This window comes from Rattus norvegicus, chromosome 13, assembly GCF_036323735.1.
Source record: "Rattus norvegicus strain BN/NHsdMcwi chromosome 13, GRCr8, whole genome shotgun sequence".
Lineage (NCBI taxonomy): Eukaryota > Metazoa > Chordata > Mammalia > Rodentia > Muridae > Rattus > Rattus norvegicus.
Genome location: NC_086031.1, coordinates 49,860,719 through 49,873,082, shown reverse-complemented (window position 1 = coordinate 49,873,082; position 12,364 = coordinate 49,860,719). Strand labels below are relative to the sequence as shown.

Sequence of the window (12,364 nt, the reverse complement as noted above, 5' to 3'; positions counted from 1 at the left end):
CATCCAGCCAGAGTAGCCTCTGCTGGCCTGGCCCTGCTTTCTGTGGGCTGGCTCCAGGACAGAGAGTCAGGCATTACCAATGTCTGTGAGTCTGGCTATGCCTTGCAACGTCCCGAGAGGTTCTAAATAAAGGACAGCATTGGGAATCTAAGAGTAGAAATGACCTGCTTTGGAATAGCCAGACTGGCTCAACTGAAAACCCCTCCTCCGCCCACGGAAAAATGTACTTCTTGTGCTATCTTGAAGAACATTCTCATATTCGAAAGTTTACTGATTGGCTGCTTGTGAGTCACCTCCCGCCTGAGAGCAGAAACCTTTGCCATGTTCACTGGCATGGAGATGGTGCTGCTTTGCCCAATGTTGTTTGAGTTCCAGAGCAGGGTGTGGCAAAGCCCTGGTGGGGTCTGGATATTCCTGCTCTCAGAGCTCCGGGATGGCTACCGGCATGGAGTACGGAAACCATGGAGCAAGGTCCCCTTTAGGGTCTCACTTGCCACAATGGAATTTGTCCCCCAGAACTTCTGAGAACTTCCAGAGTAGGGGTGAAGTTAGTATTCGCTCTGTGTCTCCCGTTGTGCTTCTCCCAACCAGCCTCCAGCCATGGCCTCCAGGCTGTGAGACAAAGAGGCTAGGTAGATGAAAAGTCAGAGTAACTAAGGACTTTATGGGGCCACATGACTGCTGGATGTGACAGCGCACATACACACACACACACACACACACACACACACACACACACACACGCACGCACGTACACACATCCTGTGCATGCACCATACACACCACCTTAGGCAGGAGGACCCACAGTGCTTGGGAACGAACACATCTTCATTAAAGACAACTACATCTGGACCCCAGGTTAACCCTTATGGTCTAGCACCTCCTCAGATCTGCTCTGCTTCCACAAAAAAAAAAAAAAAATACAAGCAGCAGCTTCTAAACGCCTGACCCTCATATGGCCACTAGAGGGCAGGAGCTGGGCCGCCAGATGCGGTGGAGCTCTTGAGGGTCTTGTTCCTGGGGCTACAGGACAGAAACAATTGAGTTCAAAGGAGACCCCTTTCAGCCGGGGCCAGGCAGACCTGAATGAATCTTTTCCTTCTCTCTTTTTCTTCATTTATTTTTCTCTCTTCCCCTCTTCTTCCGGCTACAACTTTTATATTCTGCACTGTGCTGTCTGCCGCTCTTCACTGCGCATGCCCACTGCACTCTGCTCATCCCTGCCCTGCCCTCTCATCACCCCATCCACATCCTCCTTCCCGGTTCTCTCTCACAGGAATCTGAGTTCAGCTGATGCTGGCCGCCAGACTATGCGGAACTACTCTGGGCTCATTGACTCCCTCATGGCCTATGTCCAGAACTGTGTGGCTGCCAGCCGCTGCGATGACAAGGTGAGGGTGCAGGCCCCTGGTGACCCCTCCATCCCCAATCCTGCAGTCTGTGCCCATAGCTGCAAATCCCAGGGCCACACACTTAAGTCGGGGACTCTCCTAGTCCTGATATTTCTCTCCCAGAACCCGTAAGTCAAGGTTATACTTTCCGAGTGCTTGTGAAATCTGTCTCAGAGACAGAACACGAGCAGAGGCAGGAACAGTGGAGGAGACATCTGGAACGTGCTTGGGCTCGGGGGACCACATTGTTCTTGTGGTGCTGAGGCCACAAAAGTATTCTTAGGGGCCCCGTTTCCTTTCTGAGATGAAACTTGTACCAGTTTCACCTCCAGAAACACCATTGGAAGGTCACCCTCTTGCCTTCTCTAGACTTCTGGATGCAGCAGCACGCACAGATTGAAAAGCAGTTTGTGAAGAAAAAATAAATAGAGGCTGGGATACTCCCAGCACAGCTGAGCACAGCTCAGGACACAGAGGTCTAGTCCGTCCCCACACCCAGGATACCAGGGACATCAGTGAAGGGGGATCTCTGTCTCTTGCTTCCTTCTATGGAAGCGATAGCAGGTCCTCCAAGAACAGCCTTGTTGTTAAACTGCAGGACAAAGAGCTTCCCTTCCTCTTGCTCTGTGCACATCTCCTTTACCCAGATAGCCCCAAAGCAATAGAAGTCAGGTTCACCCTGGTCCTAACAGGGACCAAGTGCTGATCTAAGCGTAACTCCCAAGCCCTACCCTGGAGGCTCACTGAAAGCAAATCAGCTGTGAATCCAAATGCTCCTGTGAGGTCCTCCGAGTCCAGGCCTCACTGTCGGTATGCAGGCAGCATCTTTAATGCTGGAGGCTATGGGGTGACCATGGGAAGAGGGGACAGCAAAGACTGTAGTGACCAGATGCTTTGAAAAGCCAGAAGGAACTGGGGCTGGAGAAGACGTTTTCGTCTTCTGCCCCCCATGTGGTTGGTAGCAGTAAGTGGTCACTACTGCTTGCTATGTGTGCTATGTGCAAGGCTCCATGATTGGTCCTTTTCGTGTGCAGTTGCCCCTCAGTCACCATAGACGTTGGTCCAAATTCCCATGCACACCTAATCCACAGTCTCAAGCCTTTCCATAAAAGGAACGTATAGAGGGTATATTCACATATAACCTGTTCACACTCCTTTGTGTACCTTAAATCATCTGTAAGTTACTTAGAAAACCTAGTATAATATAAAGGCCAAATAAATAGTTGTTAATAATGCCTAGAAAGAAATCTATATGTTTAGAAATGCCTTTTAAAAGAAAACTAATTTCGATTTGTTGATTCTGTGGGTGCATGCAGAACTGAGGGCCTAGTGCATAATCTACTCCACTAACCAAGAGAAGTGAGGCTCGCCCAGTTTACAATTGAGGAAGCTGAGGCCCATAAAGGTGTGGCAGGTCGTACAGACTCAGACAGGCAGGAAGTAACAGAGGCTGGGATTATGTCCTATTCCCAGGGTGCACCTGTGAGTTCTTTCCAGACTGACAGTGGTACAGGCCATTCTGAATACTCAGAGTAGGTGGCGGGCCCGGAAATCTGTTGGCACAGTACTCAGGCATCTCTCCTTGCCCCCAGTCTGTGGAGAACTGCATGTGTATCCTGCATAACCTCTCATACCGCCTGGACGCCGAGGTGCCCACCCGCTACCGGCAGCTGGAGTACAACACCCGCAATGCCTACACCGAGAAGTCCTCCACTGGCTGCTTCAGCAACAGGGGTGACAAGATGATGGTGAGTAGTGCCCACCGTGGAGCGAGGGCCCCTCCCCAAGCACCCACCAGGTCTACCTTCCTGCAGCCCTCTCCTCTTGGAACCAGAAAACAACCCTAAGGATGGGTCCTGGTCAAAGCCTTGTTCTTGGAAGGATACTACGATCCAGGAACTGCAGCAGGGAACCCACACGGGCTGTAGCAGCCCAGGCCAACCTTTCTGCAGGCCTCCATTCTTCTTACTGTATAGTGAGACAACCATCCTTCTCTGCCTGATCTTTGAGCATTAGAGAAACAGTAGAAAGAACTCTTACCATCTTGGGCAAAGGTTCCTAGCACTTCCTGGGCCTCCTAAGAAAGACGCTATAGACGAAAGCCAGGATGTAGAAGCCAGGTTAGCCTGGACATCCCGAAGTAGCTAAAATTCTCAGCATCTTGCTGCCAGCCCCTAGTGTGGCCTTACACAATTGGAGGCCCAGGGGTGATGCTGCCCAGAACATACTTCTGAGATGCTCCCCAGAGACCATCTAGAGATCCATAGTCAGTTCTCTCACTTTGGGGGTCCTGGGATGCACAGAAGAAAGAGAAACATGGGGGCAGTCTTCCCCTATCCTTCCCAACAGAACCCACAACCTGAAACTGGGGGAGAGGCAGAATGCCTGGGTATGTTATATCATCAGGCTCCTCACTGACGTGCTGTCTGTCTACAGAACAACAACTATGACTGCCCACTCCCTGAGGAAGAGACCAACCCCAAGGGCAGCAGCTGGCTGTACCACTCAGATGCCATCCGCACCTACCTGAACCTCATGGGCAAGAGCAAGAAAGACGCTACCTTGGAGGCCTGTGCCGGGGCCCTGCAGAACCTGACCGCCAGCAAGGGCCTGGTGAGGATTCCCACCCTCCCATTTCCCCAGCCTTTGCCCCGCATCTCCCACCAGACTATCCTTTCCCGGGCTGAGTCTCTCAAACATATCTGGCTCTGAGTAAGCTTGGAGCTACAGGTGGGAGCATGTTGGGCCTTGGGCCAGAGCAGTGACAGGGACAGACATCCTCCTGCCCTCTGAGAACTTCTGGGTAGTGCCCACATTATAATCTCTTGCCCTTGGGGCTGACCAGTTGAGCCGTGTATGCAGTAGAGGACATTTGATGAACTGATAGGTAAGTCGAGTTTGAGGAACGGGCAGATTCGGAGAAAGTGGTGCTGGAATCAGCCTGGAAGTTTAAGGGTTAGATGGTGTAGGGTAAAACCAGAGGGTAGTTGGTAGTTTCTAGCTGTTGTTCCCTAGATATAGTTAGGACAAAAGAGACTTGGGCAGTAGTAGACATGGGTAACCTGAGGTCAGGTAGCTTCCCTGGTTGTGAGAAGGATGAGTCTGGAGTCTCAAAGGACCCCAAACTGGCCTACATTAGGTCTTACCAAGATGTCAGTTTGAGATCCAGATGAGCAGGCTTGCAAGGGATGCCAGTTCCACCTCTATGTGGACCCAAATCCTTTTTAATCCATCTTGGTCTCGGGCAAGCTGTCAGTAAATGTGGACTGGACTCTACAAAGAGTGGAGACTTTGAAGACGATAACCAGATTTTTTTCAGTTGTCATTTGCCCTTGGCCATGTGGTTTCACGTAAACAGATACGGAGAGAGGTGTCTGAGATAGAAGAGTCGAGAGAGTGAGTGGGAATGGGACAGTGCTAGTCTAGACACGAATCCTGAATCACCATGACAGAGAGAAATGACCCTTTCTCTGCCTACCCACATGAGTCTCAGATTGACCCCACCAGGCACAGGGATGGATACACAGGGGCAGGTAAAGTCTGACCCTTCATAGTTACCTAGTCCTGAGCAATTTTGTCTCCTCCCAACTTGCTGATGAAAGAGAAAAGGCTTAGGGTTTTTTGGTTGGTTGGTTAGTTGGTTTGAGGTGTTTGTTTGTTTGTTTTTGCTTGGGATTATCTGCCTCTCCACTAACTATGGTACCTGGAGGCCACAGACCAACTCCTCCTTGGATCTTCTCTCTTAGATGTCGAATGGTATGAGTCAGTTGATTGGAATAAAGGAAAAGGGCTTGCCACAAATAGCCCGTCTCCTGCAATCTGGCAATTCGGATGTGGTGCGGTCTGGGGCCTCTCTGCTGAGCAACATGTCTCGCCACCCTGTGCTGCACAGAGTGATGGGTAAGAGCCCCTGTCCTCTCTTCCATCCACACAGGACACACAGGCCCGTGCTTTCTAGAGCCTTCTAGAAGGTAATCCTCAAACTGTTCCATAGTGCAAGTATGCTGGGGCTGGGGGAAGTTGGCTCAAGAGAGGTGTGGGAGGGAATTCTCACCTTACAGGTGAGTCTACAGAAATCCATCTGAATTGGAGTCCCGGTGGGTCCTTGAGGGGCTACCTTTCTTGCTTCCTGACCCCATTCCTCAACTCCTTTCACTATAGGGAATCAGGTGTTCCCAGAGGTAACCAGACTCCTCACTAGCCACACCGGCAATACCAGCAACTCTGAAGATATCCTGTCCTCTGCCTGCTACACTGTGAGGAACCTGATGACCTCGCAGCCTCAGATGGCCAAGCAGTACTTCTCCAACAGCATGCTCAACAATGTCTTCAACTTGTGCCGCAACAGGTGGGCAGAGGAGGGACCTAATCCCCACCCCCTCACCCCCCAACACACAGTAGAACTTAGGGAGCAGAGAACAGGATGCCTAAAGGAGGCAGGGAACAGGAGGAGGGAGAGGTTCTAGAAGCTGAATGCTAAAGGGCTGTGGCTTCTGCCCCAAGTCCTTGACATGCATAGAGGGGACAGTCTACTCCTTAGCTGAGAGACATGCGGGACTCTGGACTATCTGAGGGTCAGCAGGAAGCACAGAAGAATCAGGGCCAATTATATGAGAATGTTTTTCTTGCTTTGTGGGACTCTTTCTTCAACCAGGGATAGAGAACCATCTTCAGAGGTGTCTCCAGATGGGTGGGGGGTGTGAGATGGTCCCACTGGGTGATGGCTCAGGCTCACTGTTCCTCTCAGAGTTCCTCTTTCATATACTCAGAGCCACCCCACACCTCTGGACCCTAAAGAGGCGGGTGGCAAGGGAAGGGTGTTCCTGTGTCACCAGGACTCTCATCTCACAAACTCACCTCCCACCTGCATAGTGCCTCCTCACCTAAGGCTGCCGAGGCTGCCCGGCTACTCCTGTCTGACATGTGGGCCAGCAAGGAGCTGCAGAGTGTCCTCAGGCAGGTAAGAGCATAGACCAGCAGCCCTCCTGGCCAGACCCTTCCCACACTTGCCCTGCACTAAAGTCCTAGCGGATTGGGAAGAGAGAGCAAGATTTGTGCACCTCACAAAGCAAGGGGAGGCTGACTCAAGGGGAGAGTCAGGAGCTGATTTGAGCATCGTGAGTGTGAGCAGGGCTCTGACCAGAAGATCTACCTCAGGTGTCTTGCATGTTGGGGGTGGAGGAAAGACGAGAGAGGCCCAACATGAGAACACTTAGACCAGTGGTTCTCAACCTTCCCAATGCCATGACCCTTTAGTACAGTTCCTCATGTTGTGGTGGCCCCCAACCATAAAATTATTTTCATTGCTACTTTATAACTGTGGTTTTGCTACTGTTATGGATAGTAATGTCAATACCTTTGGAGATAAAAGTTTGCCAAAGGGCCAACTGCTGACTTAGAGCAGGGTAGCAAGAAGTTGGGACAAAGGGAACACCAGCCATTTGGGAACACAGTATGTCCTAGAAAGGTTCAGGGCTTAGTTATGGTGCCCTTTCGATTTCGACTAAAGAGTTTGCCCATGTACCTTTGTCTCTGGAGAAGCACTAGGCCTGTCCTCAGCCACCTGAGACCCAGAAAAGCCAACTGTCATGGCACACAGGAGAATCTCTAGGAGATACAGGAATTCAAAACCATCCTTGGTGTCTTAGTTATTGCTGCAATAAAAGGACATGACCCAAAAGCAAGTTGTGGAGGAGACACACACAGGGCAAGAACCTGGAGGCAGGAGCTGATGCAGAGGCCATGGAGGGATGTTACTTACTGGATTGCTTCCCCTGGCTTGCTCAGCTTGCTCTCTTATAGAACCCAGGACTACCAGCCCAGGGATGACACCACCCACAATGACCTGGGACCCCCCCAACCCCCCATCAATCACTGGCCAGGCTCCTGACCAGGCATCAGGCCCCACACTGCTTGTCCTATGATGAATCACGTGTCTGTTTCTCCCCTTGCAGCAAGGTTTCGATAGGAACATGATGGGAAACATAGCTGGGGCCAACAACTTCAGAAACTTCACCTCCCGGTTCTAAGAAGAGAGTGTGCAAGCAAGTTCAACTTGCAGGTGAGAATCGGCCTGCCCCATGGCAAAGGGGTGCTTCCAGATCACCACTACAGCCTCTCGGAGTCCGGGCCTGTGCAGTTAGGAAGAAGCATCATTTGGCCTAACAGGCAGTTGGGCTCTGACTAACAGGGTGAAGAAGACAGCCATGGAGAACCCTAGCTGAGAAGACAGGTGGTCCCATCACAGGGCATTAGGGATACGTAATGTTTTATTAACACTGGAAGGGGGTTGGGGATTTAGCTCAGTGGTAGAGCGCTTGCCTAGCAAGCACAAGGCCCTGGGTTCGGTCCCCAGCTCTGGAAAAAAAAAAAAACAAAAAAAAAAAAAAAAAAAAAACACTGGAAGGGCCAGGAGTCTGGGTGGGACCACTGAGGACAGCTGTGTAGGTAACTCACTGCGCAAGCCAGGTGGTGCCATTCACAGGTGGGTTACATAGTACGCAGTTATGTGCCAGTCTGGGTTAGGTCAGCTGCAGCTTGCTTTCCTTCTTATTTCTTCTAACTCTTTTGTTTATGTGTATGGGCATCTTGCTTACACATGGATTTGTAACTTTTATTTTCCTGTAATATTAAATTGTTATCTCTGAGGCTAACCTAGGCCTAGTCCTGGAAGCTTCTATCTTTGATACAATCTTATCCAAGCCCAGAATGTTTTCAGCCTCTGAGACTTGCTGCTGAATAAGCTCGCCCTTGTTCTTTCTGAGCTCTGGCTGATTGGCTCAATTCAGTCGGTCTGGCTCAAACTTCTCTCCAAGCTGACTGACTCAATCTGGCTTCTCTCGCTTTCTCCTGAATTGCTCTGCTTGGCCTCAAATTAACTCTAGTGAATTGTTCTAATCGTCTGGCTCCTTCTCATTCTCTGGCTCCTTCTGTCTTCACCTGTGTCTAGCTTGTTCTCTCTCTGCAACCTGTCTCTGCAAAAATGGCCTTCTGTCCTGCACTCTCCCGTGACTAGCTTCCCTTTCCTCTCTTTTCTGACGAGAGTCAAACTCTTTCTCTGATTCGTCACTTTGTCTGTCACTCAATTAGACATCACTTTCAATCATTGGTGTTTCCTTCTTCAAACTAACTTTACCTTCATTGTTTTTGACTAAAGGTATTTCACTAAGGGCATATCTGTATTCCAGCCAGATGGATTGAAGGTGTGTTCTAAGGCTGAGCTACTCCACAACTAGAAACAGCTTTGTTTTTTTCAGTAAATAACACAATCTTAGGATTCACAGTGTGATCAAATATCCTGTAACAGCCAGGTGACCAAGGAGACCAGAAGAGAGCATCAAATCCTCTAGAACTGGAGTTACAGACAGTCGTGAGCCACCACGTGGGCACTAAGAATCAAACCCTAGTCCTCTGGAAGAGCAGCATATGAGTTTAACCACTGACCCATCTCTCTAGTCCCTCCATCCTTCCTAAAACCCATGCTGATTCTATATGTGCTTAGAGTGGACAAGCTTCGCTTCCAGGTGATGCTTCTAGAGACAGGAAGTGCAAATCCTACACACTGTCAAAGCTTTGCAAGCTAAGCACTCACCAGAATCGACTGGGATGCTGGCCTTCCTTTCGTCTTAGCAATTCTGATCTGATAGCCCTTAAGTAGCCCTGAAGTGAAGCACAGAAAAAATTTATTTTTAAGTGGCTATTCAAAGGGTTTCTCGTATAGATAAGCCAAGAACTTAAATATCGAAGCAGACACATTTGAGAAGGCGTGAGTGAGAAGCGGCTTGCAGTACGGGTCAGACCTTCCGGTGTGGCAATGTCTCCCTACCTGTATGTTGTGGTTGTTGGGACTTTAATCTGCAGCCTAACACATTCTAGGCAAATATTCTACCAATGGCTTCTAACGCCTACCCTCCTTTGTTTATATTTTGTCCCGAGATAGGGTCCTCCTATGTCTCCTAGACTAGCCTCAGACTTGTTCTGTAGCCTAGGTTGGCCTTGAACACGTGACTCTATTGCCTCAGCCAAGTGACTAGTACTACAGGTCTACACTGCCATGCCCAGCTTTCACTGCCCTCTAATGTGATCATTTCTCTTTCCAGAAAGACACGACCCAGCTGAGAAGACCTCAGGCCTTGAGGATGGGTAACCTGCTCCATCCTGGGCAGTATCTGGAGACGTTCAGATGCAACCAAGAGCAGCCTGAAAACTGTGGATGATGGAAATAATTTTTGATTCCTTTTTTTTTCCTTAGGGGAACTGGCAGGCTATAGGGTTGGGGAGGTTGGGTGGGGGGACTTTCTTGAGTTAAAGGGGGCTTACATCTGATGTCAATACTTTCTTCTCTGAGAAACAGTATATATATAATGTGTATAATGTAAGTATGTGTGTGCGGTATACCTGTGTGTGTCCACGCATGTGTTTGTGTGTGTGTGTGTGTGTGTGTGTGTGTGTGTGTGTGTGTGTGCGCCTAAAAGCATAACCAACAAGTGAAACAGGCTGGGTGTGCAGATCCTTTGCAGTTCACAGGCAGCACGGGGGACTCTCGGTGTCTCCCTTTATAGACACATGGGCTGCACCTACATGAAAGTTTTAGCCAGTGGAGCCCCAGACTTCAGAGAGTCTGCAAGCAGCTATTTTGGGAGAAAGGAAGTAAGAATAGCACTGGAAGCCAGAGCTGTGGGGATGACTACTTGTGTTCTCTCGTCTCCTCAAGGGGATGGGGTGGGAACAGGTGGGCACTGGGCACCTGCCTGCTCAGGCTTCTCACAGAACAGGAGAGGAAAACTGGAAATTATTTGCAATGTGCTTCAGACCCCGCTTGCTGAGTGTCAGGTGAGGGAGTGCTTGGGGCAGGGAGAGTGACCCAGAGGCTGACAGAAGGGAATTTGGATGGATGAACCATGAAAAGGAAGTGTCCTGTTAGGGCATCAGCTAGCCCACATCCCAGCCATTAGCTTCTTTCTTCATGAACGCTGGCTGTCCTGTCTGCACTCTGTCTCTGTGAAACAAAATGCCTAGTGGGGTAGAGGTGGCCAACCCCAGGGACCCAGACTTCCCACTGCAGACTGTATTACCAAAGAACTTCTGAGAACCACATGAGTGAGCCTGTCTGTGTGAAGCTCCCTGGACGGATGACTGGGTGGGACAGCGCTCAGCCTTCCCCCTGGAGCTCCTCATGTCTAGGCTAGTGCTTCTCCGCTGGTGTGGTTAGTGCTGAGTGGACAAGAGGGATCAGGGCCACACCTCTCTCGAGGAGGATACAGAATGCTCCCTGGCCCAGCCCTCTTCTTACCCCAGCTGTAAGACCGAAAAACCCCTCTGTGGCTCAGGGTGGCCTAGTAAAAGATCTGTCCATTGAGGGTGGAGGTCAGATACATGAGACATTGTCCCTGAGGGGTGTCCTAAGTCATCTATCCGGTGTACTCTGGCACTTTAAGTCTGCAACATCTTTCCCTGTTTGGCTCATATGGGAATCTGCCTCCTACCTCACCTTTTCTCCAATACCAGTGTGGGATGTTGTCCCAGCACACTCTCCTCGGGTATGCTTCCTGTGATCTCCCTTGACAATCACTGGGATCCAAAACAGTCTATTTCTTAAAACATGCCATTGTCACACTACTCTGTACAGACAGTGTCTGAAGGAAGCACTTAAAGTATAACAATAAATAAAACCTACCATACCCCTGCCCCATATAGTATATGTCCACCCAAGAAAGGATACCCAGGTCCTGGGCTGTAAGGACTATCCACTTACTCAGTAAGTTTGAGAGAATCTTGGAGAGTGCTCAAGTCACCAAGTGAAACTGTTAAAGGCCCTGAACAATGACATTCCCACCCAACACCCCCAGCACAGTCCTCACTTCCTGCAGCCCATGGGCTGTTCTCCTTTCCCTGGGAGGAAGATTTGTTGGGCCCACGCTTTGCTTTGGGGATGAAGCAGGTCTTAGACACCAAGGGATCAGGCCAATTATGGTAACTTCTTCCATGACCTCAAGCTGGCCAGGTAGGCTGGGCCCAACATATGCCTGTCATTCAGGGGCAAAATGAAGAGGACTTATGAGTACATTCCTAGAAGCAGGGAGTAAGGGGCTGGCTGGACTTTATCCCAGACCTGTCTTCATGTTTTAAATCAAATATGTCTCCTACTTCCATGCCTAAAACAGGTCACAATTTAGGACCAAAGGACAGAGGCCCTGTATCTTCCTTGACTTTTGCGCTTGCTGCAGTGTCTGGGACCCTCCGTCCAGCCCTCATTCTCCTTGATCCATCTTGTATGTTTCCTTGTATGATACATCATGTATTTGCTTTGTCAAAATATAGGAAATCAATAAACTGCTTAGTGTTTCTTTGAAGTTTTTCAAGCCTTGTATTATTCGGGATACTGTTCAGGGATGAAGGGCCTTCTCGCCAACATCTCGGCCTACTGACTGTGTATCAGGCAAGGGTTGAAAATGTCACCCAAGAGTGTTCACAGATTCCTGATCCACTGTAGTTCGTGTGAACACCGTGCTCCAAGATTCAGGGTTTGCTGTCCTAATTTTCAAGTAGGCAGGGCTTAGGAGGGAACAGATGTGACTAATGTCACCCAGGTTACAAGTGGGAAAGTCATTGTGAGCACAGCCCCAGCCATCCTGGCTGGAGGAGGGAAAATTTCAAGGGGGAAGACTTAGGAGCTCAGGTTCCCAAAATGCCTGTGCCATGTGGGTTTTATGTCAGCTGCTAGTGATTGTGAACAGAAGGAGGTAGAAGACCCCAGGCATGGTATCGGCTAAGGGCCATCATCATCTGAGAAAATCAGGGGTGCTTGGGTTGAAAGGGAAGATGTTAGGGAAGAGCTTTCCCCATCCCGGAGGAGTCATGACTAACAAGGCCTTCGTTATAGCACCCTGGGGTCTCATGGTGTCCAGTAACGGCCAGGGAGAGGGTGCTGAGGACCAGGAGAGGACTATGGTTCTCTGTGACCCACACTATTA

At 49.9% G+C, this 12,364-nt stretch overlaps 1 protein-coding gene across 1 annotated transcript in view; it reads left to right on the top strand.

The window, feature by feature from the left end:
* Pkp1 (plakophilin 1) overlaps positions 1-11,743 on the top strand; it is a 47,823-nt gene extending 36,080 nt beyond the window's left edge. The window contains 8 exon segments of the mRNA NM_001394216.1: positions 1,277-1,391; positions 2,984-3,139; positions 3,828-4,004; positions 5,138-5,291; positions 5,553-5,739; positions 6,264-6,351; positions 7,346-7,452; positions 9,491-11,743. Coding sequence (NP_001381145.1) covers positions 1,277-1,391; positions 2,984-3,139; positions 3,828-4,004; positions 5,138-5,291; positions 5,553-5,739; positions 6,264-6,351; positions 7,346-7,420 — 952 coding nt within the window. The 3' untranslated portion in view covers positions 7,421-7,452; positions 9,491-11,743.
* The last annotated feature ends 621 nt before the right edge of the window (positions 11,744-12,364 follow it).